This window comes from Cokeromyces recurvatus (genome assembly GCF_025118155.1).
Source record: "Cokeromyces recurvatus strain NRRL 2243 chromosome Unknown BX663scaffold_48, whole genome shotgun sequence".
Classification (NCBI taxonomy): Eukaryota; Fungi; Mucoromycota; class Mucoromycetes; order Mucorales; family Mucoraceae; genus Cokeromyces; species Cokeromyces recurvatus.
This window is the reverse complement of record NW_026251434.1, coordinates 63,575-85,309: the sequence shown is the minus strand read 5'-3', so window position 1 is coordinate 85,309 and position 21,735 is coordinate 63,575. Positions and strand designations below refer to the sequence as shown.

Sequence of the window (21,735 nt, the reverse complement as noted above, 5' to 3'; positions counted from 1 at the left end):
ATAACTGAGTTTTACAGAAGTTTTTTTTTTTTTTTTTTTTTTTTTTTTTTTTTTTTTTTTTTTTTTTTTTTTCTATTCGTACGAATTTGAATCATGATTTTTTACGGAATATTTTGTTGTTAAGATGCAATGTTGCGGAATAATTCCTTCCTTGTTAAAATAGGCATAATTTGTTTCTGTATGTGAATCAACATTTATCAAAAATGCATCAAATCTATATAATCATTTTAATTAGCTATAACACGTCTTTCTATACGTATTTATATATATTACACATTCTGTTCGAGCTCTTGTTTAAATATATCAGTGTAAATACTGTCTCTTTTAAATTGTTCAATCTCATCCTATATTACCTATGCTTTAAGGAACTCTCTCTCTCTTTTTATTTTTTATTACATAATATAATATGCATTCATTACCTTGTACAAGTTAAAATCAATACTTTTTCTATTTTCTACATTTTTTATTCTATCATTGTAACATTGAAATACGGGTCTATCTAACAAGAGACCTAATGAAGGTGCCTTTGGTATATTGATCTTGTCAGATTCAAATGTCTTGCTAATGATTGATAAAGGTGACTTTGTACGAACGCATAAAATGCCCATAGCTATTTTATGCATAAAAAATAGTCAATATATGTGTGGTAGGATTTTAGATTGCTACTTTTACATATCATTTTTCTAATTTGATGAAGCATAAATGATTGACCATGAAGCTTTACACTAATCCATTCCATACCTTCTATCATCATTGGTTCTTCTACCTATACATAATAATAATAGTTCAAATTTATCTATAGACTCTATTGATATATGTCTATAGTAATTTACATTTATTTTAATCAAATGTCGATGGGATGCTCGATCATTAAAACTTCTTGCTATCGTGTAATTATGAAAATTATGTGTTCCTTTAAACATACTCATAGCTTCTTTAAACTTTTCAAAACTTTCATCATCGACTCGATAATCTAGTAACTTTTGAGGATCTGTAGGTGATATATAATGTATTCCATGATCGTTGATTATTTTAATGTCTCTAACTGTTTGTGGTTCATTAGCCCAGTTATTCTTGTTTACATCTTGTAATCGTGTCAACGCATAAGATGGAAAAAGGTATTCATAAATACGTGAATCACATCTATTTTTAGCGTGGAAGCTACGTTGCGTTTCCACATAGCCTAACAAAAAAAATATATATATATATATATACACACATAAATTTCAAGTCATTGATTCTATTTTTCTATGATTACTACTTTTTACCCCAAACTCGTATATCAGACGGTAAATAAGTATTGATTTTCTCAACAATTTGAGGATCCTCACAAATCATTTTCAAAGAGACAACATTACAAGAAGCATGAACTCCTTTATCTGTACGTGCTGCTCTCATGAGTTGCACTTTTTTAGGATCAACTGCATTTAAAGAAGAAATGCAACCGGCTTTACATAATGCATCGAATAAAACACTTTCAATCGATTTAACCCCTGGATTTCTTAAAAAAAAAAAAAAAGGCCATAGAAGAAAAAAAAAATGTCATTTTAAAATATCACTTAAATTGAGTATATTACGTTCTTACGATTGCATTCCTTGGTATCCTGAACCATTAAATCCCAATAATAAAGCAACTTTTTTTTTCTTTTGTTTATTTAATTCTTTTGGATGATCATCGACAGTTTTAAATAAATTAGCTTTCCAAGAATTTACTTGTTCAAAATAAGCTTTTCTTTGTTTCGAGGTCTTAATTATATGGTCAGTGCATGCTTTACTTGTGTTAAATGTTCGGACATGCTGCCTTTGTAATAGCGTAATGAATTTAGCTGGTATGAAAGTCATTTTTTCTTTAAATAAAAACAAAAAATTCAAAACAATATAAATGCATGTATATTTTTTGTTATTGGATAAATTAATTTTCGGACCCTGTAAGATTTATGTGAAGACATCTTACCTGTTAACTATCTTTTTGCTTCTGACGAAAAAAAAAAAAAAAAAAAAAGTAAGCTATTTTACAATGCAATGATGAGGAATTGTTTCTCGCATTTTTTTTTTGACGCCCCTGTAGATTGAAGGTGCAGCTTGACCAATAAAGATCTCCTCTACATGCACTATTAAACATCAGTTTTATTATTATCTTTAAGGATCCAAGTTCTATGTACATATGTAAACACATATCAATAGAGACGTCAGCTTTTGTCATTAAATATAACATATAATGGTTTACTGCAAATATGCATTGGAACCGAGTATCTAAAATAGCTAATGAGCTCTCCTCCCTCAATGTTATTTTTTGTAACAGAGATACAATCTTCTTTTTTTAGGGACTGACTGACTGACTGACTGACTGACTTCTTTTAGAGGCTTATGATAATATCCCAGAAAAAAAATGTTATCATTACAATATATAGAATGGGGAGGGGGAGGGAGCTTACATGTAAGTTATGCTTACTCTTTCTTACAATAGTGGTAACTTACTTTTATATAAACCTTCTCTAGTTAATAACTCTGTTTTCGTGGTACAAATACTGCCTTTTAATGGCTGTTGTTTCATTTTATATTGTGCCTGTTTTAACGGATATGTTAAAATGACTGATTCAGTCTTTCTCAATATAGCGTCATTTTATGAAATATCTAATAATAAAAAAACAATTTGAGAACAACGTCTGAAAAAAGAGTAAAAATCTAGATGATAAAAATTGCAAATATTGAAGAAATGAAATCTGATTCGTCTATTTTTCTTTTCCTTGAAAAATACTCTCCATCTCAAATGATCTACTGTTTTATTAAAATTTTAGTGGCCGCTTAAATCATTGATTAAGATTAAGATATCATCTTGGAAGCTTCTTTTTCTCTGCTTGAATCATCTTTGGCTTTTTTTTTCTTTTACTTTCTTCTTATCACTCTCTTCTTTTTTTTTAACATAAATAAAATAATTGTACATATAGCTTATTTAATGTGTGATTTAGATGTACACAAATGTAATAACATATGTATTTATTTTAGACTAATGCAATTATCATTAAAATCAAATCCAGACAATCTCCCTTGGATAGTTCAAAAGTATGGTGGAACAATTATAGGAAATTTCTTGAATGAAATAGCAGATACCATTATACCGTAAGTTAAAGAATGTAACATGAAAGGAAAAAAAAATAATACTAATAATCATAATCCATATATATAGTACATATATAGAAACAAATAGAGTTGTTATTGTTTGTTCTGCGAGAAGTCAAGACATAAAGACCAAAGGCACAACAAATAGGTATTCAAAAGAAAGAAAGAGAGAAAAAAAAGCAACTATATATGTGCTTGATTATTCAAAAATAAATAAATAAATTACATAGTCTTTTAAAAGCAGCAGAAGAGGCACTTATTGAAGGTTCAACTAAACATTTAGATATAGTAGAGGAAATCAAAAAAGATCATGTTAACGCAACCAGAACAATTATTCAGAGTAAATCTATTTTACTATCTGTTGAATCTAGTTTAACAGAAGAATGTTTAAAATTAAGATCGTTTTTAGAAGCTGCACAAGTAAGTTATATTGATATGTTATATATTCCGTTGCTAATTAGGATATAGATTATAAATGAAATTTCACCAAGATCAAAAGATATTATTATTGGTATGGGAGAAAAGTTATCATGTATCGTTGTATCTGCAGTATTGAAGGATAGAGTAACTCTAGTGTACGGATCTAAAATAAGCTTCATATTTATTTATTTTATTTTTTATTTTTTTTTGCTTTTTAAGGGAATTGATAATCAACTTGTTGTATTAAATAATATAATTCAACAAGAATTCACTGTACTCGATGAATTATTTTATAGTTATATCGCTGAAAGACTTTTTCAAGTAATATCTGAATGTGGAAATAAAATTCCTGTTTTAACAGGTAACTTTTAAAGAAATTACAGATAAGGAATATATGCATATATATTTTGTATGTACATATGCAAACACACACACACATATATATATATATATATCTATACATATGTGTATACATAAAAATATAGGATTTTTTGGTAATGTGCCAGGCAGTTTATTAAATACAATTGGAAGAGGATATACAGATCTTTGCGCTGCACTTGCAGCTGTAGGCTTAAACGCTAAAGAGCTCCAAATTTGGAAAGACGTTGATGGTATCTTTACGGCTGACCCACACATAGTCCAAACAGCTCGTCTCCTACCTATCATCACACCAGAGGAAGCAGCTGAATTAACCTATTATGGATCTGAAGTCATTCAAGCCTTTACAATAGAGCAAGTCATGAAAGCAAATATCCCAATTCGTATTAAAAACGTAAAGAACCCTTTTAGCTCAGGCACAGTTATTTTTTCTGCTCATGACTCTCAGGAGACTGATTCTATTAAAAGATACCCAACAGCAGTTACAGTGAAAGAAAACAGATGTATATTAAATATTCATTCAAATCGAAAGAATGTGAGTCATGGATTTTTAGCTAAAATCTTTACGGCTTTAGACGATTACGGTATTGTAGTAGACTTGATTTCCACTTCTGAGGTACACGTCTCGATGGCCTTGTCTTCTAATATAGATGAGAATCAATTAAAAAGAGCTCTTAATGAATTAAGGAAACTAGGTTCAGTATGTGGAATCAACTATTTATTTATTTATCTACTTGCTTACTTTTTCCTTATATTTTGTGTTTGTAGGTCTGTGTGATTCCAAATATGGCCATTATATCGCTTGTTGGTAAACAAATGAAAAATCTAATAGGAATAGCAGGTAGCATGTTGACTTCATTAGCAGAAGCTGGCATTAGTATTGAAATAATTTCTCAAGGTGCCTCTGAAATTAATATTTCATGTGTTGTGGAAGAAAAATATGCGTTAAAGGCGCTGAAAGCTGTTCATAAAAAACTATTTGAATCGTACATAGAATAATAAAGTATTGTCTTTGTGTGTGTGTACAACAGTTGGCGTTATTTTTCTGTGTATTGAATGAATCTCTCTCTCTCTCCCTCTTTTTGCATATTGAATCTTTCTTTCTTACATTCTAAACCTAATGCAGTCTTAAATAGCTCGTTTGAGCAAAACATAATTGACTTGCTCTATTTTCTAATTTATATCACAGATTGTCATATTCGCATGTAAGTAAATAAAAACTATAGACATACATATAATAATAATAAACAAATAAAGGCAACTATAAAGTAGTAATCAGACTGAAAACAGTTAACTAACCTTTTATTTCAATTAAAGAAGTGTAATGGTCATCCTATTTATATTAAAAAGGCTCATAAACAAGATTTACCTGCGTCAAGCAAAGATAACAAAAAAAAAAGCTTTTCATTACAACTATCATATCATTCATTTATATAAACAATATTCCATCAAATAAAGAATTAATATACTTGACTTGCTATCACAAATAAGTGATTGAAACAGCAAAGTGAGGATGTTTTATTATGAAAAAAATAAAAACAAATCCTCTCCCCCCCCTTTTTTTTTATCCCCCATCTTAAGAGTATGTACACGTTTGAGTAATAACGATTTTCATCAATGAGTTACTTCAAATAACTTTAAAGCTTTTACACCTTTTATCTTATTTAGCATTATTTCTGACTCGTATCGAATTAGATAAATATACCTATATTTAAAAGAAGATTATAATATATCTTTATTCGTAGTATTTACTTATATAATTGACAACATTACTTGGACGGCTTTTTTTTTTTTTTTTTTTTTTTTTTTTTTTTTGAATTATAACCAACTTCCGCGTTATTATCAAAAAAAAAAGACCTGAAGCAATGTCTCTCACCAAAATAAGATGGAACACTAGTCAAATATTTTACATTAATAAATGTTTATATAAGAATTGTTAAAGCTATCTGTGCTTAGGTACGAATCAGAAAAAAAATAGAGTTATTTACAGCCAAATGTTATATGTAATAAAAATGTTATGAGAGTTTCAGGGGGGGAGATCTAAATTAAACCCATTTTTATGATCCGCTTAACTTAATCAAGAAACATATCGTTAAAAAGACCTTTTTTTTCTTTTTAATGATAAGATACAGCTTATATTGTAAACTGTTAATTTTAGAGCATATTCAGTGGTTTTAATTACAACGGCAATAAAGCAGACACTTGAGGTCTTTCTGTTATAAGTGAAAGTATCATTCATCATGCATATATCGTTTTAAACCCTACCCTAGACTGTTCTATTGTAATAAGAAGGACTATCTATTTTACAAAACAATCCTTTAGATGTCTAACACTTTTGTATATGATGAACTTATGTTGTTCGTAGTTAATGCTTTCTTTTTATTTTTATTTTTATTTTTTTTTATTTTCAGCCTACTCTTCTTATTATCAATAAAGCATGAACTCACTATTTTATGATCCTGCGCTGATGGAAGGTAGCATAGAATTCCCTCCCATCGGAAGCACTACACAGACTGGGCGATTCATGTGTCACCGCCCGGCTTAAAACAGGCTCCCCACATTGCCTCCGTGTTCGAGTATTTAACGTGGCGAACAAGGCGGGCCCCACGGCTGCGGCTGATTGGCTGATTTAGAAAAAAAAAAGAAAAAGAAAAAAAAAGGGAGGAAATTACAAATGTATGCCTTTTTATATCTTTTTTCTCATCATGCAGGGTGATGCATAAGGTGACTGTTATCATCATTAAAAACTTAATGTTATAAAATAAAGTGTTACACAAATGACTACTGCTTGTATCTTTATTATAGAAATAAATAATAATAATTAAAAAAAAAAAAGAAACCAAGATGTGTAAAATGACTGGAAAACACACACACACACAATGGTAAGAACATGATTGAATGCCTAGAGCATGTTGTAGTGTATGATTTCGTAATGTGACATGATAATACATTATCAAATGGAAAAAAAAAATAAAATTTTTGTAGCATAGTATATTTGAATATTTAATTAAAGGTGATTTCTAGCAATAGATTATAAACGTGCCTTAAATAGATATATCATTCATACATACTATAATAGTGTTGATTTATTCAATCTTAACTGTGTATGCTCTCCTATTTATCTCTGAGATCTGAGTATCCCTTCAGTCTATTACATTCCTTTTTGAAATTAGAAAAAGTTAAAATATCTAGAGCCAATAGTGTCACTATTGTAATTAACTGCCTTCTCATCTTAAACGTTTAGAGAATCATCAAATACTTGAATGTCTTTTTCTTGTTTGGCTTCACCAGGACCTTGTGTTCTATTTCTGTCTTTAATAGCATCTAAATGTGAGCAAATACTCTAGTAGTCATCTATTCTTTTAAAATCATAGTATCGAATAAATGCTCAACAGGCAAGTACAAAAAAAAAAAAAAAAATAAATAAATAAATCAGCAAACAATCCTATTTCTTATTCAAGTGTTTCGTACGATTCTAGTAAAATTCTGTTCGATACTTGAATGTAAGAAGGATATTATAATCTATTCTTCTCTTTTATTCATTTTACCCCGCTTCAAAGATCAAATATTACTACGTTATATATTTATACTTGTATACATGTATATAAAAAAAAAAATTTATTTGAAAAAAAAAAAAAAAAAAAAAAAAGGACTACACTATCACCGCAGCACTGAAGCAAATCTCTATCTTTTTTTTTTTTTTTTTTTTTTTTTTTTTGTTTTTTTGTTTTAACATTTAAAATTTTATAAATACCAAGATGATGAATACAACACAACCTATTCATATTTTTCATATTCCCAAGAGTTTACTTGATCGTTTAGAGCCCGTTGAGAAAGACAATGAAGTTCTTGTCAGCCTTCAACAAGAAGAAGACGTGACTGCAAAGGCACTTGAACGACTACAGATTCAACAAGACAAACTAAACAATGAATCCAATAACGCTTTTATTTGTAATACATGTACTATTTCATTTACGGATCGTAACGAACAACGTAATCATTTTAATACCGATTGGCATCGATACAACATCAAAAGACGAATCGTACTTAATGTTGAACCTGTGTCGTTAGAAGCATTTGAAGTATTAATAGCAGGTAAGAAAAAAAAAAAAAGATACTACTACACACATTCATGTGCTTCAAATATATTTATTAAAGAAGAAGAAAAAGATATATATGTATATGTATTTATAATATGAATACTTTTTTTTTTCTATCTAGATCTTACTGAAAGCATATCTGGTTCTGATGATAGTGAGGAGGAAGAGAATGGTGACAGCGAAAGCTTGAATCGACGAGATCAAGTAAGGTCAACGAATATAAATTCACTTGTGGATAAACAAAAGGAAGAACAAGAAAATCAAGAGGAATTAGAAAATAGTGCTAAGCAAGTTATGTTGCCCATTATGAAAAAATATTCTGCATTGACATGGTTCAAAACCACTGATGATGATTATCATTATGGAGTCTATCGTCATCTATTTTCAATCCCACAAACTACACTACAATCCTTACAACAGCCTAAACGTCGGATATGGACTATCATTATGGTAGGTGGAGGACATTTTGCTGGTGCAGTCATAGATGCTAATAGTGCTGATAAAGTACATATGTTGGCGCATCGAACATTCCATCGCTACACGACACGTCGTAAACAAGGTGGATCACAATCCGCCAATGATAATGCAAAGGGAGCAGCCAACTCAGCAGGTGCAATGATCCGTCGTCATAATGAACTTATGCTGCAACAGGAAGTTAGAGAAGTCTTGGCTCAATGGCAATCACATATTAAGGCTAGTGAATTTGTCTTTGTTCATGCTCCAAGCAGTAATCGCAAGAGTGTCTTTCATTATGAGGGTGCTGTATTAGATCCAGAGCATGTTAAATCTATTCCATTTGCCACCCGTCGACCCACTCTCAATGAATTACAACGCGTCTATAAGGAACTAACGACGATGAAGGTAGTTCGTATTGACAAAGAAGCTGCAGACGCTTATCGACAGAAATGGATGGAACGAGAAGAGAGACTAAAAAGACAATTAGAGAAATCAACAATGGTAAAGAAAGAGATCAACCATAATACTGCCGATAAAATGACAGTCAATCCTCAACTTGAAAAGCTGTTGGCATTGATAAAACAAAACAAGACGGCAGTTATATTAGGATATTTAGAAAAGAATAATATGCATTTACCATTAACAGGGGCTCTACCTAAAGATGAGTTGGATGGTAAAGAGGACCTTTATCATTACCCTACTTTATTACATTTAGCAGCAAGTGTAGGGGGAAGAGAGATAGTCATGGAGCTTTTAGTGACCTATGATGCAGATCCAACAATCGTAAGTGCTGCTGGTAAGACGGCTTATGAAGTGAGTAAAGATCGAGAAACACGAAATGCCTTTAGACGATGTATGTGTGATTTTCCCGATAAATGGGAATGGCTTGAAAAGGGACGTGTACCCAGTCCATTGACAAAGGAGCAAGAGGAACAACAGAGAGAAAAAGAAAAGAAGAAACAAGCAAGAGAAGAGGAAAAGAGACGATTGATCGAAATTGAGCGTCGTAAGATAGAAGCAGCTAAGGAGGCAAAGGAAGAAGAAAGACGATTAGAAAAATTACAGGCACAAAGAGCAAAGAGAAATCTACTACCTATTGTTCAAACATTAGGTGGTGATAGCGTAGCAAATACAGCTAATATGAGCCCTGAAGCTCGTATGAGGTTAGAAAGAGAAAAAAGAGCAAGAGCTGCTGAGGAAAGAATGAAAAGATTTAATAATAAATAACTCCGCCGTTTATTGTTGTTGTTGTTGTTTTTCTATATAAATGTTTATATGTGTATACAAAAATATCTATTTTTTTTTTCTTTTTCTTTTTCTAAAGTATTAATAATGGACACTAATAATGACAGTCTACTTGAATATGATTTAGCAAGATATCCAATAAAAGATACAATTAAAATGATGACCTTTTTATTAGAAAAAGTTATTAAGGCCAACGACAATTTATATCAACCGTCATCATCATCTAATAATTCAGAATTGAAACGAAAAAATTCCAGTCATCATACAACATGTTTTCATGCACGCTCTATACCAAGTATAACCATTCATGCCTATCTTATGCGTATTCTAAAATACTGTCCATGTTCAAATGAATGCTTCTTAGCTTTACTTGTTTATTTCGATCGAATGTCAAAGCCCTCAAATACGCGTGCTGCTAGTATACGTATTGATTCTTATAATATTCATCGACTTATCATTTCAGGTATTATGGTAGCAAGTAAATTATTTTCGGATGTATTCTTTACCAACACACGTTATGCTAAGGTTTGTACATGTAAAAGAATGCAAAGGTTAATTTATTTACCTCTTTTTTTTTTTTTTTTTTTTTTTTCTTTTCTTATTTCTTTTTTCTTTTTTAAGGTGGGCGGATTACCTGTTTCTGAATTAAATATGCTGGAGTTAGAATTTTTATCACTTAATGATTTTTCATTATTTGTGTCTTTAGAAGAATTACAACACTATGGGGATCAATTATTAAGTCATTGGACAAAAGAACAACAAAATAATAATACAGAGAAAAATGAAATAAATGAAATAGAAGAACTATCAGCGCCAGTGAGAAGGCGAGCTAGACATCTGTCAATAGATAAACATGAAGATGATTTTGGAATGAATAATCATAATGAAAACGATAAAATCAATGAAAGACCTACTTGACCATAATCTATACACTAGAAGAAGCAATAGAATCAATATACAAATCACATTATTATTACAGTGTAATTTTTTTTTAATAATAATATAATATCTATTATTTATTTTACATATAATTTATCTCTAATGGTTATTATTGACTCATTAGGCATGGCTGAAGATACCCAATTTTGGTCATTTAATAATGAAATGTCACCTCTACCCAATTTCTATACATATTTATATATATTGTAAATTATGTAATCATTTATGAACACATGTCTATATTGTTTACCTGTTTAATATCATTATAATGGACTTCCTTTGAAGTATATTCACGTACAAGATATTCTTTACCAAATTCATGATATATTCTAGTATCATTCATTCTAAATAATACATCATCTACTCTCAAAAAAAACCTTTGTAAAATTAAAAAACAAGTAGGCATTACTCTCTTTTATAAAAGAAACAAAAAGTTAATGATAAATATGTATATATTAATTGCATATAATATACTTTACCAAACGAACACTTAACATAGCCGTACCGTTATCAGCTAACTCATCTTCATATAATATATTTTCATCATAAAACAAAATAGGATCTTGTCTTTTAAGTCTTTCTAAATCAATGAGTGATTCACCTCCATGTATTTCAAATTCTTTATTACTTGAGCCTTTATAATCTGTCGAATATGTCCAATCATAAGGTTTAACGACATCCTTGACATCTGTATGATTGGTAGAACTGTAATGCCATGTAAATATATATAAATACATATATATATATTATTCTGTATGTAGGCGCTTTTCTTTTTTTTTTTTTTTTTTTTTTTAGAGTACCTTTTCCTTGTCCACTCATCTGCATAAGCAACTTTAATCTTTTCACTACTTGTTGAACTTGTATCTACTAAAGCTAAAGCATCATAAGCACCAAAAAAAAGTTGAAAATCTTTGTATTTTATCGTAACATGATTATTGCCAAATACCATTTCAGGAGGTGGTAAACCAAAATCTTTTTGAATTCTGCATATATAACATGGAGAAAATTAGTGAAAAAATTATTATTATTCATGAGAGATTTATTTACTTTTCCATTTCTATAGAATTACAAATGGGAGCTTTTTTGCTGGTAATTGTCCAACCATTAGATACAATACCTTGAACAAGGCCTTCTCTTGGTGTACCTTCTTTAATATAAATAGGAGTTGGCATAGTTCAATGAAGAAAAGAAAAAAAAAAAAAAAAGGAAAGAGAGAGAAAGAAATATCATTTTGACGTCCTTCTCTGAGTTATAAAATATTAGACGTGGCAGCATAAATAACAATCAAACTTTTATTTTCTTTTATATTTTTTCTTTTCAGCTATTTTTATATAAAAAAAAATGAGCAATGACGACAATTGTATGATCGAAGAAGAAGAAGAAGAAGAAGAAGAAGAAGAAGAAGAATTAGCTTATGATTGCTCTGTAATTTCAGTTGCTGGTCAAAGTAAACATAATTGTGGATATTGTAAAGGAAAAAATACTTCTATATCGTTTGGTATTTGGGCACATGCTTTGACATGTAGTGTAAGTTACAGTTTATTGTAAAATATAATGTATTTATATTTTATGTATTAGGATTATCAAGATTTGATTGATCGTGGATGGAGGAGGTACATTTAAAAGTAAATACAATTTTAAACATAACCTAATTTGTGGATAGATCTGGCAAATATTTATATAAACCTGATCTTGAGAAAAGCTGCTGTCCTCAATACACTATTCGGTAAAGTATGCTTATTATTTTATTTTATTTTTTTCAATCTTATTTATTTATAACCAATACAGATTAGACACAACAAGATTTAATCCTAGTAAAAGTCAAAAAAAGATTATTCATAAATTCAATCGATATATAAAAGGGATTTGGGATCCTACCACCAAAGAAGTTAATGAGACAAATAGTAAAGATTATAATAAGAAAAAGCCAAATAATTATGTTCAAATACAATCATTACAAGACATGATTAATAGTCCTGAATTAGACAAAGATAATAAATATGAATTTAAGGTGATAATACTAAAGCATTGTGATATGAAAGCTAATACTTTATCATATAGTCTGAATTAGAACCTTCTTCATTTACAAAGGAAAAGTTTGAATTGTATACAAAATATCAAATAAGTATACATCATGATAAAGAAGAAGATATATCTGAGGCACAATTTAAACGGTTTTTAGTGGACTCGCCTATGAAGATTGAAACTGAAGGTCAAATTAAATTTGGCTCTTTTCACCAAAAATATATTCTTAATGGCAAATTGATTGCTTTGGCTGTGATTGATATATTACCTAAATGTGTATCATCTGTCTATTTCATATATGATCCAGATTATTCATTTCTAGGACTGGGTAAATACAGTGTATTTAAAGAAATTAGTCTTGTTCAAAGATATAATGAAAATCTATCTACTTTACAATATTACTACATGGGTAAATATATATATGTGTATATATGTGTATATATGTGTATATACATACATACATACACACATACATACACACACACACACACACACACACACACACATACTTGCTTACTTACTTATCATATATTAGGTTACTATATTTATACATGCCCTAAAATGAATTATAAAGGACAATATCTACCTTCAGATTTATTAGATCCATTGGACTATAGTTGGTATCCGATAGAGAAGTTTAAAAAGGAATTTGAGCAAAAGAAGAGCTTTGTTAGTTTTTGTGACGAGGATGAAAATCGAGATTATCCAGCGGGATGGATGAATCCTAAATCTATTACTAAAGATGACTTGGAACATGTTTATATCTTTATTGATCGAGAAAGGATTGCACCTTTAAAATACATTGTTCAATTCGAATCATCACCAAAATTTAGAAAAAGTATGTTGGATTATATTTGTTCTGTTGGATTAAAATTAGCTCAGAAAATATTTATAACTTGATTTTTCCCCTTATTGATAATTAAAGATGTAACAGTTCATTTACCACTACTGCTACACCCCCTCTCCCCCTTTTTGTGTGTGTGTGTGTGTGTGTGTGTGTACATATGCCTATATTTATATAATTTTATTTACATTCATATTATAGTCAAATCTCTTTTATATACTTTATTTTATATATACAAATGGTTAGTAATAATACTCATAGATTACAATTTGATAAAGGGATTATGAAACTATATGCTTATGACCCATTTTCAAATCAATATAAAACACGCATTCTAACTCTGCCTGAGCTGCCATCATTTGAACCTCTGGAATACTTGTTTAATAATGAATCCATTTCATCATGTAATGACAATAAGTTGATAGTAGAAACAAAACATAGTGAAAATAATAAGAGTCCTCATCATCCTATTCAAGTCAGTCCTTACCACACTAAAGAGAAAATAGGTACATGTAATAGATATGTATTATATCATTCCTCCCCCACACACACACACACACATCTTTACTTACAATTTTTATAGTTACTACTATTGACAGACCTACTAGACCAAAAAGAACATTATCTGATGCATTCCATGCTGCCTTTAGTGGATTCATACATAGTAATAAGAAGTCTCAAAATTGTTGGAAAGCAGAAACATGTTTTATTGAATTAAGAGTATCTGCTGAAAAGTCAACTTATCCGCTACAACATCCTTGTGAAAATTGGTGGATGTCTAGCCCATCTATTCATTCCTTCTAAGAAAATATATATGTGTATATATAAATATCCACTTTTTTTTTCTCTCTCTTTCTCTTTGTTTTTTTTATTATTATTATTACTGTCATTCCTTTTCCTCTCCTTATTTATTATATTCATTATTTGTTTTATGTATACTTGCTTCTCTTTATATATCTATTCTTTCTTGTCGTTCATATTTATTATGTTTATTTGCTAATACAACTTGGTTTCAATTAATACAAGAATAACTTTAAACCTATGTTTTTCTTTTTCAGAGGGAGAGATAGGAGAAAAAATGATTTAAAGCATCAAGTAGTGAATTATAATTGTGAAGCTTTGTAGCATTTCGTTCATTCGGGTTTCCAGAACTTTTTTCTCGACCATCTCCTGTTTTCTAATTTTACTAGTTTTTAGACTAAAAATCGTTGAATGAGGGAAAAGGGGGATGGACTTCCATGCAGGAGAGTAAGAATAGCAAACACATACAAGGGTAACCTCATAAAAAAGAAAAAGAAAAAAAAAGGGGGGGCAGAGAATAATTCTAAAGATATTATCAATGATTGCTTGTTCTTGGATTAGAGACTTGTGGCTCCCAACAAGCATTGGAGAAAAAGAAAGAAAGAAAGACTATACGAATTATTTTTTTTTTCAAGTTTATTATCATGATAGGCGTGTTTGATTTTCTATATGTTTAAGATAAACAAACTAGTAATTATAGATTCATTACCATATAATCCAAAGTAATAGTTGTTTTAATAATGTACGGTATACATGAATATAAATGAAAAGACAATACAATGTAATAATTACTATGAACGCAATTGATATATTTGTTGGTGCCTTAGATGATTTTACCTGGTAGGCATTTGAAGCTGTTATTATATCTATTCTGTATACATTTATATAATCTTCAAACATATCCTTTCATTATGATGGTTCTTAAAAGTAAGTAAAAATGATACCTTGAAAGGCTTAAATAGAGTCTAAGCTTTATGGAAATAACAATCAAGTTCTCCTTATTTTCTTCCTTCTATCTCTATTATACACTTAAGGAATTTATTATAATGAATTAGTCTCCTTTAGTTTTATTTCATTTCTTAAAAGAGATAATTTTCTATTTGAACCGCGTATAAAGGCATCTTTTCTTCTCGGTAAAAATCCTCGAGGCTTTAAAGGACTTGATAACTTTTTATGTCTCATCATATTGAGTTCAGCAGATATCATTCGCAGATGATCTGGATTGGATCGGGTATCTCTTAAGTAAGTATTCGTTTCTGGATTAAATCGTGGTTGTGTGGTTGCTTCTGAGCGTCTCTTTTTACGAAGGTTTCGATTACGTTTTGGTGGAAGTGGCATAGGAATAAAGTTGAATTTTGGTTTTGGTGTAGATAAAGTCAATGATTTTCGTAACTGAGCAATCGTTTCTAACCAACGATTACTGCTTTTACTGGTTTCCTTTATTGACATTTGTCGAAGATAGGAGATAGGAGGTGATGCAGACATAGCATAAGATTTTGTGGTTGATGTAGAAGGCGTTTGTGAATTAGAAAATGAAGGTATTGATCTTTTACGATTTAATATCTTGTTGCTTTCCTCTTCCTCCTCTTCCTCTTCTTCCTCTTCTTCTTCCTCTTCTTCCTCTTCTTCTTCTTCCTCTTCTTCTTCTGTTCCCTCACTAAATTCGTATTCTTCCTCATACTCTCCTTCTTCTTCTTCTTCTTCTTCTCCACCGTTTTGAGGTTGTTTTATTGGAAATAAAACAGGTCTTAAATCGACTTTAGTAGTTGAAGACGTTGTTATTATTTTACTAGGCAATGTTTGTTTCTTTATGGGTATCTTATTATCTTCTTCTTGTTGAGCACTAAGAGAAGGTGGTGGCATATGTAAGGGTAATACTAAAAAATCTGTTGACAGGAAATTACGAAAAGGAGAAGAATGTTTCTAACAAGCATTAAATACAAATAAGCATTTATACATGAAATATAATATAATATAATATACTTACTAAATCTTCTTCATCAGGTATACTTTCTTTACTATCTACAGCAAGCCAATTCTCAACATGTGACATTCGTTTGATCATTGGAACCCTTTTCTTACTTTTCTTCTTCTTCTTCTTTTTGTCTTTTTTATTCCGTTTTATTAAAGGTGGAATAGCCCCATAAGGTTCAGGTGCTTGTGCTGTTAATTGTTTAATCATATCTTTATACGATGTTTTCTCTACCTCATTATTATAATATTTATTTGGTATTGGTATTGGATCGGGTCTATTTTGTTGTCGAAATGATAATGTTGTTGATGACATTGCTGTGTAAAGAAGTGAAAAAAAAAAAAAAAAAAAAAAAAAAAAAAAAAAGCATGAAGTGAAGAAAGGTTGAATTTTAATTTTTTTTTTTATACCTCCGAGCCGGGGAATGATATTTTCACCCCATCTATTCACCCCATAGTGAGCTACTACTACTGAGTACATCGTATTCTGCATATATTGTGTTACCATAGTTCTTAACAAAAAAAAAAAAAAAAAAAAAAAGGCATAGAGAATTAAAGAAAGCATAAAGAATTACCAGAGTCAAGTAGACAACAAAATGATCAAGGAAGAGCATGGTTGGGATGAGGGAGGAAGGTTATCCAATAAATAACACATTTTATGAAGAATTATTATTATTATTATAGGTTATTAAATGACCAAAGAGATACAACAGCTTCAGTGGGTTTGAGCTAACTGTAAAGAAACCTGGCTCAAAGTATAAGATAGAGAGCCTTTCATAGTTGATGATAGAAGATTCTATAGGTGATGATGATGCATATGCAGCAAGCATTCTGTGGAATGTGAGCAAGTTCGCACTGATACAGAAGCAGTTTATTATGTGATGGTTATTCAAGACTTCAACAAATAGTTGTACGACTCCCATTCAAGGCAAGATATAGATAATCAAAGAATAAGATTTTTTTTTTGCATTATGAATGATCGACAAGCCCATATTGATTTTTAAAAAAAAAAATCTCAAGGAACTAGTTACTATTTTTTTGTAAATGAAGAAGAAACAAGACAAAAATCTAGTAAAAATTTGAGCCAGAAATAGAATATTAATCATATAAACATATAATGAAAATATACTGATATTATAGAGTAGTACGCTTTAGAGAAAAGAGTAGCCAAAGACTTGTAACTATTGTGAGACTAAATCATTGAAAGACATCGAGTAGCATTTATCTATACGTAGCTGAGCTCTTTTTGTTTCTTGTTGTATTTATGAAGCATATTATTTTATGATCAATGTAAATTATTATAAAACTCTTTTACTAGCTTATCATAACTGTTTGAAGTTTACTTTTATATACATATTCTATATTATACAGCTTCTTTTTGATTTTTTAAGGAAGTAGCTTTCACAAAATAGTATATAGTATTGAGAAAGTTTAGAATATATTTTACTATACTAGTATTTCCTTTATAAATGTGTAGTAGCTGCTATAAATAAATAGATGTGCAACATTAAATTCAAGCAACTAATGATTGACAAATCTCTTTATATTTTATGTGCATTTATTGTAACAGTTAATAAACTTATTAAATACATATATATCAGTAACTGTTTGATTCTAAAATCGCTACGTCCTTCCAAGTTCATCAAATTTTATGACTACCAGATGATATGTTTTTTTTTGATAAATTTGATTAATTAGAGGAATTACGATGATGTAGTACACTTCAGTAAAGTGACAAGAATACCCTATAATGATAATATCTACTTCAATTGTAGCGAGAAAAAAAAAAGAAAAGAAAAGAAAAGTTGACTCTATTCTGTAAGACTATTCATTTTCTTTTTCTTTAGCATTTTACCACAATGGTAATAATAGTATTTTTATAGACTCTAGTAATGCAATTATCAAGAATTTCTGCTGATAATTAAATTTAAAAAGAGAAAATATCACTTCTATTTGCTGCATAATAAAAAATAGACTAAATTATTTCCCTGTCTCTTTCTTTTTGCTACTTATTTTTTTTTCTTATCCTTCTTTTTTTTTTTCTATTTTATATATGTTTGAAATAGTTACATCGAATAATCAAAAAGAAGGTATTATTATGAATAAATATAAAATCTAACATGCATATAAAAAACACACACACACACACACACACACAATTACTTTTGTATTATGCATCATATTCTAGTATTGAAAGCTGTCAATGACTATATTGAAAGATATTCAAATGAATTTTTAAATCCAGTGAAAAAAATACAAAAGCAATCTTTGTTGCTGGATAATCATAATAACGCTTTAACAATAAAAGATTATTGGATTTCTCTATTAACTCTTGACCCAGACAAGTTTATGAGAGGCTGGAAACCTACTCAAATTCAGTTTGATACCTTATATGACCAATTGTTTCATCATTATTTTTTTCAGTATCCAATTGAAATCAAGAAATATCTACCGTCTTCCTTTCTCTGGTTTCCGCCTCAATGGTTTGAACAAAGTAAACCCGTAGCCTCTGGTCGTATGGGCCAAGTATACATAACTCAATGTAGATTACCATGGGAAATAGATAGACAAAAACTTGTTATTCGAAAGGTTAATTTATTAAACTTAGTACTTACTCAGGTTAGTCATTTTATATATGTATATATATATATATATATATATATATATATATATATAGTCTTTTATATAAATAATGATATCTATTGTAACGTAACATACATATAATACATACAATTTATATTAGAAAAGCAATTTTCAGCCATCATTGGATATAATTGGCATTACAGCTACTAAAAGACGAAATGAACATTATCATCAACTTGTCTTTGTTTCTATGGCCGCTGAATCAACATTAGAGCAATTAATTCCTCAAGTAGATCAATGGTCATTTCAAAAAATCTTTAAAATGGCTTTAATGGTGGCTACAGCTGTGAAAAAGCTACACCAACGAAATCAAGTACATCCTAACCTTCAACCTAAAAACTGTATGATTTTCCCTCATCAAGATTATATAACATTAGTTGATGACTGGTTTTATCCGACTCACAACTATTGTTATGGAAGATACCCTTATATTGCTCCTGAAATAAGGCTGACTGAAAAGGCAAATATGTATTCTTTAGGTATCATCCTATGGCAATTGGCTACAGGAGTCATTTTCCCAGTATCGGCTATTGTTATACCCTCTATATATAAACTTACATCTATCAGTCACTTTATGGATCCTGCTTACGAACAACTCATCATTCAATGTCTTCATAGTAACCCTGATATGCGTCCTACAGCAGATCAAGTGTGTAAAGCTCTGATAAGAATTATCATGACGGATAGATGTCAGAATGATGATGATAATAATAATAATAGAATGGCTTGTAAAAAGAGCCAGCATGCAAGTGAAGTTAAAAATCGTCAATGGATAATAGCAAAATATCTTGGTCAAAATAATGAAGATATGAAATATATGTTGTGTGGTGCATCTATATCGAAACGTATCATGATTCAAACTATCTTTTCTTTTAAACACCATCTTCACTCCTTCTTTACTCATAATCATAAAGAGGAAAGACAACAATTAAAAAAGAAAGAAAGAAGACAGTTCCAGGACACAAAGACTATTATTACACGAGAAAGATACTGCAATAATAATAACAGTCCTATTCATGGAACTGATTTACCAGACTGGATGCAATTAGGATTTGCTTAAGTTATTTATTTTTATTTTTATGCATTTCTAGGCTTTTTTGACATTCTACCATGATCATCTTTATTAGTTGGTATTGCGACTTTCGAACCTTTAGATGCTTTAATATCGTTATCTTCTTGTGTAATCCTACGAAGAGGATATTCAATTCCTTGCTGTGCCAAAACACTTTTGTAAATGTTAATATAATAAAATTTGGTTTTGTTTTGTTTTGTTTTTCTTGAGAAACTTACTTCATGACTGGCTTTGGGTCTTCTTGAAAGTAAGGATGATTTAATGCTTTTTCTGCTGTAATTCTTTTAGCAGGATCATATTCTAATAATGATGATAATAAATTGAAGCCTGCTTCACTCTTTGGACTTAACATCATTTGATAAACTTGTTTAAGATTATTTGGACATCTATTGAAATTATATTCAAATAAAAGGTCAAAAAAAAACTACTTGTTTTATTTGACTAACTTACTGTGGAAAAGAACTTAGTTGATGATAGTCTGGTAACTGATCTATTGTCGGCCATCTTTCCTCTTTTTTTTTAAAAAAAAAAAAAAAAAAAAAAAAAAAAAAAAAAAAAAAAAAAAAAAAAAAAAAAAAAAAAAAACAGGAAAAAAAAAAGAGCAATCATGTTATTAGTTAAATGACTTCAACATGACTGTTATAACTTACTTGTAGGTGTACCCATAATTTCAAATATTTTTGTAAGTTGACTTCTTTGAAATGGAACTGTCTTTTTACCATCCATTTTAATCTCTTCACCTTTAAATATAGGTTTTAATGCTAATAGTTCACCAAAGATACATCCAACTGCCCACATATCAACTGCTTTTGTGTAATGTCTTGATCCAAACAATAATTCAGGTGCACGATACCAAATAGTCACAACCACTTTATCTCCATTAAACAAAGGTTGTAATGGTTTACTAAATATTCTTGCAAGGCCTAGATCACCTGTCTTTACAACACCGTCACTTGTTAACATGACTAAATACGTTGTGTAAGCAAAAGACATATCCATATACATATATTTATATTGTAAATACCATTAGCAGGCTTTAAGTCTCGATGTAATACCCAGTTGGAATGAAGATAAGCAACTCCATTCAAAAGTTGCCATAATACTGATTTCACAACTACTTCTGCAATAGGTTTTCTTTCTGTGTGTAAATGATAATGAATGATTTGCTGTAAAACATATAATTAACAATTTATACTTGACATGTTCCAATTCAACATTTACCAGAAAATCATGCTCTGCGTATTCAAATACCATATAAATAGCTTTATCCTCTAATAATACTTCTTCTAATGCAACTATATTTTCATGTCGAAGTTCCCTACATAACTTTAGTTTTATTTAATTCCCTTTTTTTTTTTTGAAAAATAAAATAAAATGACGATTATTATATTACTGCAATTTCTCTACAAGCTGATTGTGAAATGCCGACATAATGATGACTATCACCTTCTCTATCTGGTTTAAATTTTTTAATCGCAAATTCACGATGATCATCTCTAGATTGCATAATATAAATATATTTGTACATTGATAAATAAAAAAAATAAAAGAAATAGCATTACTTGTTTTTAGATCTTGCTTTATAAACTCGACCATAAGTACCAGAACTAATGAAGCCTATAATTTCATATTTATCCAGTACTTTAGGACGAAGAGCGTCTCTTTTCATTTTATATTCTCTCATTGACATTTTTTTTTATCGTTTATTTATCCAAAAGAAG

General features: G+C 29.7%; 10 protein-coding genes across 10 annotated transcripts; 6 read left to right on the top strand and 4 right to left on the bottom strand.

Moving 5' to 3' along the window:
* Positions 1-22: 22 nt before the first annotated feature.
* Positions 23-2,002, bottom strand: BX663DRAFT_481032 (pseudouridine synthase). Its single transcript, XM_051524349.1, has 7 exons — positions 1,586-2,002; positions 1,269-1,501; positions 834-1,183; positions 673-766; positions 420-610; positions 274-344; positions 23-214 (listed from the first exon to the last, which is right to left on the bottom strand). The coding sequence occupies exons 1-7, from the start codon at positions 1,840-1,842 to the stop codon at positions 73-75; spliced, it is 1,338 nt and encodes a 445-aa protein (XP_051377871.1). The 5' UTR covers positions 1,843-2,002; the 3' UTR covers positions 23-72.
* Positions 2,003-2,412: 410 nt separating this feature from the next.
* On the top strand, positions 2,413-5,190 carry BX663DRAFT_490509 (Aspartate/glutamate/uridylate kinase; the record flags this gene model as incomplete). Its single annotated transcript, XM_051524956.1, has 13 exons — positions 2,413-2,437; positions 2,468-2,469; positions 2,500-2,582; positions 2,970-2,981; positions 3,007-3,120; positions 3,188-3,268; positions 3,351-3,540; positions 3,589-3,684; positions 3,760-3,901; positions 4,026-4,618; positions 4,687-4,904; positions 5,108-5,123; positions 5,176-5,190. The coding sequence occupies 13 exons, from the start codon at positions 2,413-2,415 to the stop codon at positions 5,188-5,190; spliced, it is 1,587 nt and encodes a 528-aa protein (XP_051377870.1).
* Positions 5,191-7,649: 2,459 nt separating this feature from the next.
* Positions 7,650-9,801, top strand: BX663DRAFT_462811 (uncharacterized protein). Its single transcript, XM_051523980.1, has 2 exons — positions 7,650-8,013; positions 8,140-9,801. The coding sequence occupies exons 1-2, from the start codon at positions 7,677-7,679 to the stop codon at positions 9,699-9,701; spliced, it is 1,899 nt and encodes a 632-aa protein (XP_051377869.1). The 5' UTR covers positions 7,650-7,676; the 3' UTR covers positions 9,702-9,801.
* A 5-nt stretch (positions 9,802-9,806) lies between these two features.
* On the top strand, positions 9,807-10,637 carry BX663DRAFT_444138 (cyclin-domain-containing protein; the record flags this gene model as incomplete). The annotated part of the gene is made up of 2 exons (XM_051523605.1): positions 9,807-10,244; positions 10,341-10,637. 2 exons carry the CDS (start codon positions 9,807-9,809, stop codon positions 10,635-10,637), a joined length of 735 nt encoding a protein of 244 aa, XP_051377868.1.
* A 98-nt stretch (positions 10,638-10,735) lies between these two features.
* BX663DRAFT_444152 (TIP41-like family-domain-containing protein) lies at positions 10,736-11,830 on the bottom strand (the record flags this gene model as incomplete). The annotated part of the gene is made up of 5 exons (XM_051523607.1): positions 10,736-10,843; positions 10,909-11,070; positions 11,138-11,363; positions 11,459-11,641; positions 11,706-11,830. 5 exons carry the CDS (start codon positions 11,828-11,830, stop codon positions 10,736-10,738), a joined length of 804 nt encoding a protein of 267 aa, XP_051377867.1.
* Positions 11,831-11,999: 169 nt separating this feature from the next.
* BX663DRAFT_556326 (arginine-tRNA-protein transferase) lies at positions 12,000-13,583 on the top strand (the record flags this gene model as incomplete). Its single annotated transcript, XM_051531707.1, has 6 exons — positions 12,000-12,185; positions 12,237-12,271; positions 12,322-12,384; positions 12,447-12,669; positions 12,720-13,092; positions 13,219-13,583. The coding sequence occupies 6 exons, from the start codon at positions 12,000-12,002 to the stop codon at positions 13,581-13,583; spliced, it is 1,245 nt and encodes a 414-aa protein (XP_051377866.1).
* Positions 13,584-13,660: 77 nt separating this feature from the next.
* On the top strand, positions 13,661-14,426 carry BX663DRAFT_526774 (uncharacterized protein). Its single transcript, XM_051529949.1, has 2 exons — positions 13,661-14,033; positions 14,111-14,426. The coding sequence occupies exons 1-2, from the start codon at positions 13,766-13,768 to the stop codon at positions 14,329-14,331; spliced, it is 489 nt and encodes a 162-aa protein (XP_051377865.1). The 5' UTR covers positions 13,661-13,765; the 3' UTR covers positions 14,332-14,426.
* A 644-nt stretch (positions 14,427-15,070) lies between these two features.
* Positions 15,071-16,641, bottom strand: BX663DRAFT_526772 (uncharacterized protein). Its single transcript, XM_051529948.1, has 2 exons — positions 16,316-16,641; positions 15,071-16,251 (listed from the first exon to the last, which is right to left on the bottom strand). Exons 1-2 carry the CDS (start codon positions 16,613-16,615, stop codon positions 15,370-15,372), a joined length of 1,182 nt encoding a protein of 393 aa, XP_051377864.1. The 5' UTR covers positions 16,616-16,641; the 3' UTR covers positions 15,071-15,369.
* Positions 16,642-18,471: 1,830 nt separating this feature from the next.
* On the top strand, positions 18,472-20,002 carry BX663DRAFT_444223 (kinase-like domain-containing protein; the record flags this gene model as incomplete). Its single annotated transcript, XM_051523613.1, has 2 exons — positions 18,472-18,841; positions 19,086-20,002. The coding sequence occupies 2 exons, from the start codon at positions 18,472-18,474 to the stop codon at positions 20,000-20,002; spliced, it is 1,287 nt and encodes a 428-aa protein (XP_051377863.1).
* Positions 20,003-20,019: 17 nt separating this feature from the next.
* On the bottom strand, positions 20,020-21,704 carry BX663DRAFT_444144 (kinase-like domain-containing protein; the record flags this gene model as incomplete). Its single annotated transcript, XM_051523606.1, has 9 exons — positions 20,020-20,167; positions 20,233-20,314; positions 20,351-20,400; positions 20,465-20,525; positions 20,665-20,979; positions 21,039-21,180; positions 21,236-21,340; positions 21,408-21,510; positions 21,577-21,704. The coding sequence occupies 9 exons, from the start codon at positions 21,702-21,704 to the stop codon at positions 20,020-20,022; spliced, it is 1,134 nt and encodes a 377-aa protein (XP_051377862.1).
* Between the last annotated feature and the right edge of the window lie 31 nt (positions 21,705-21,735).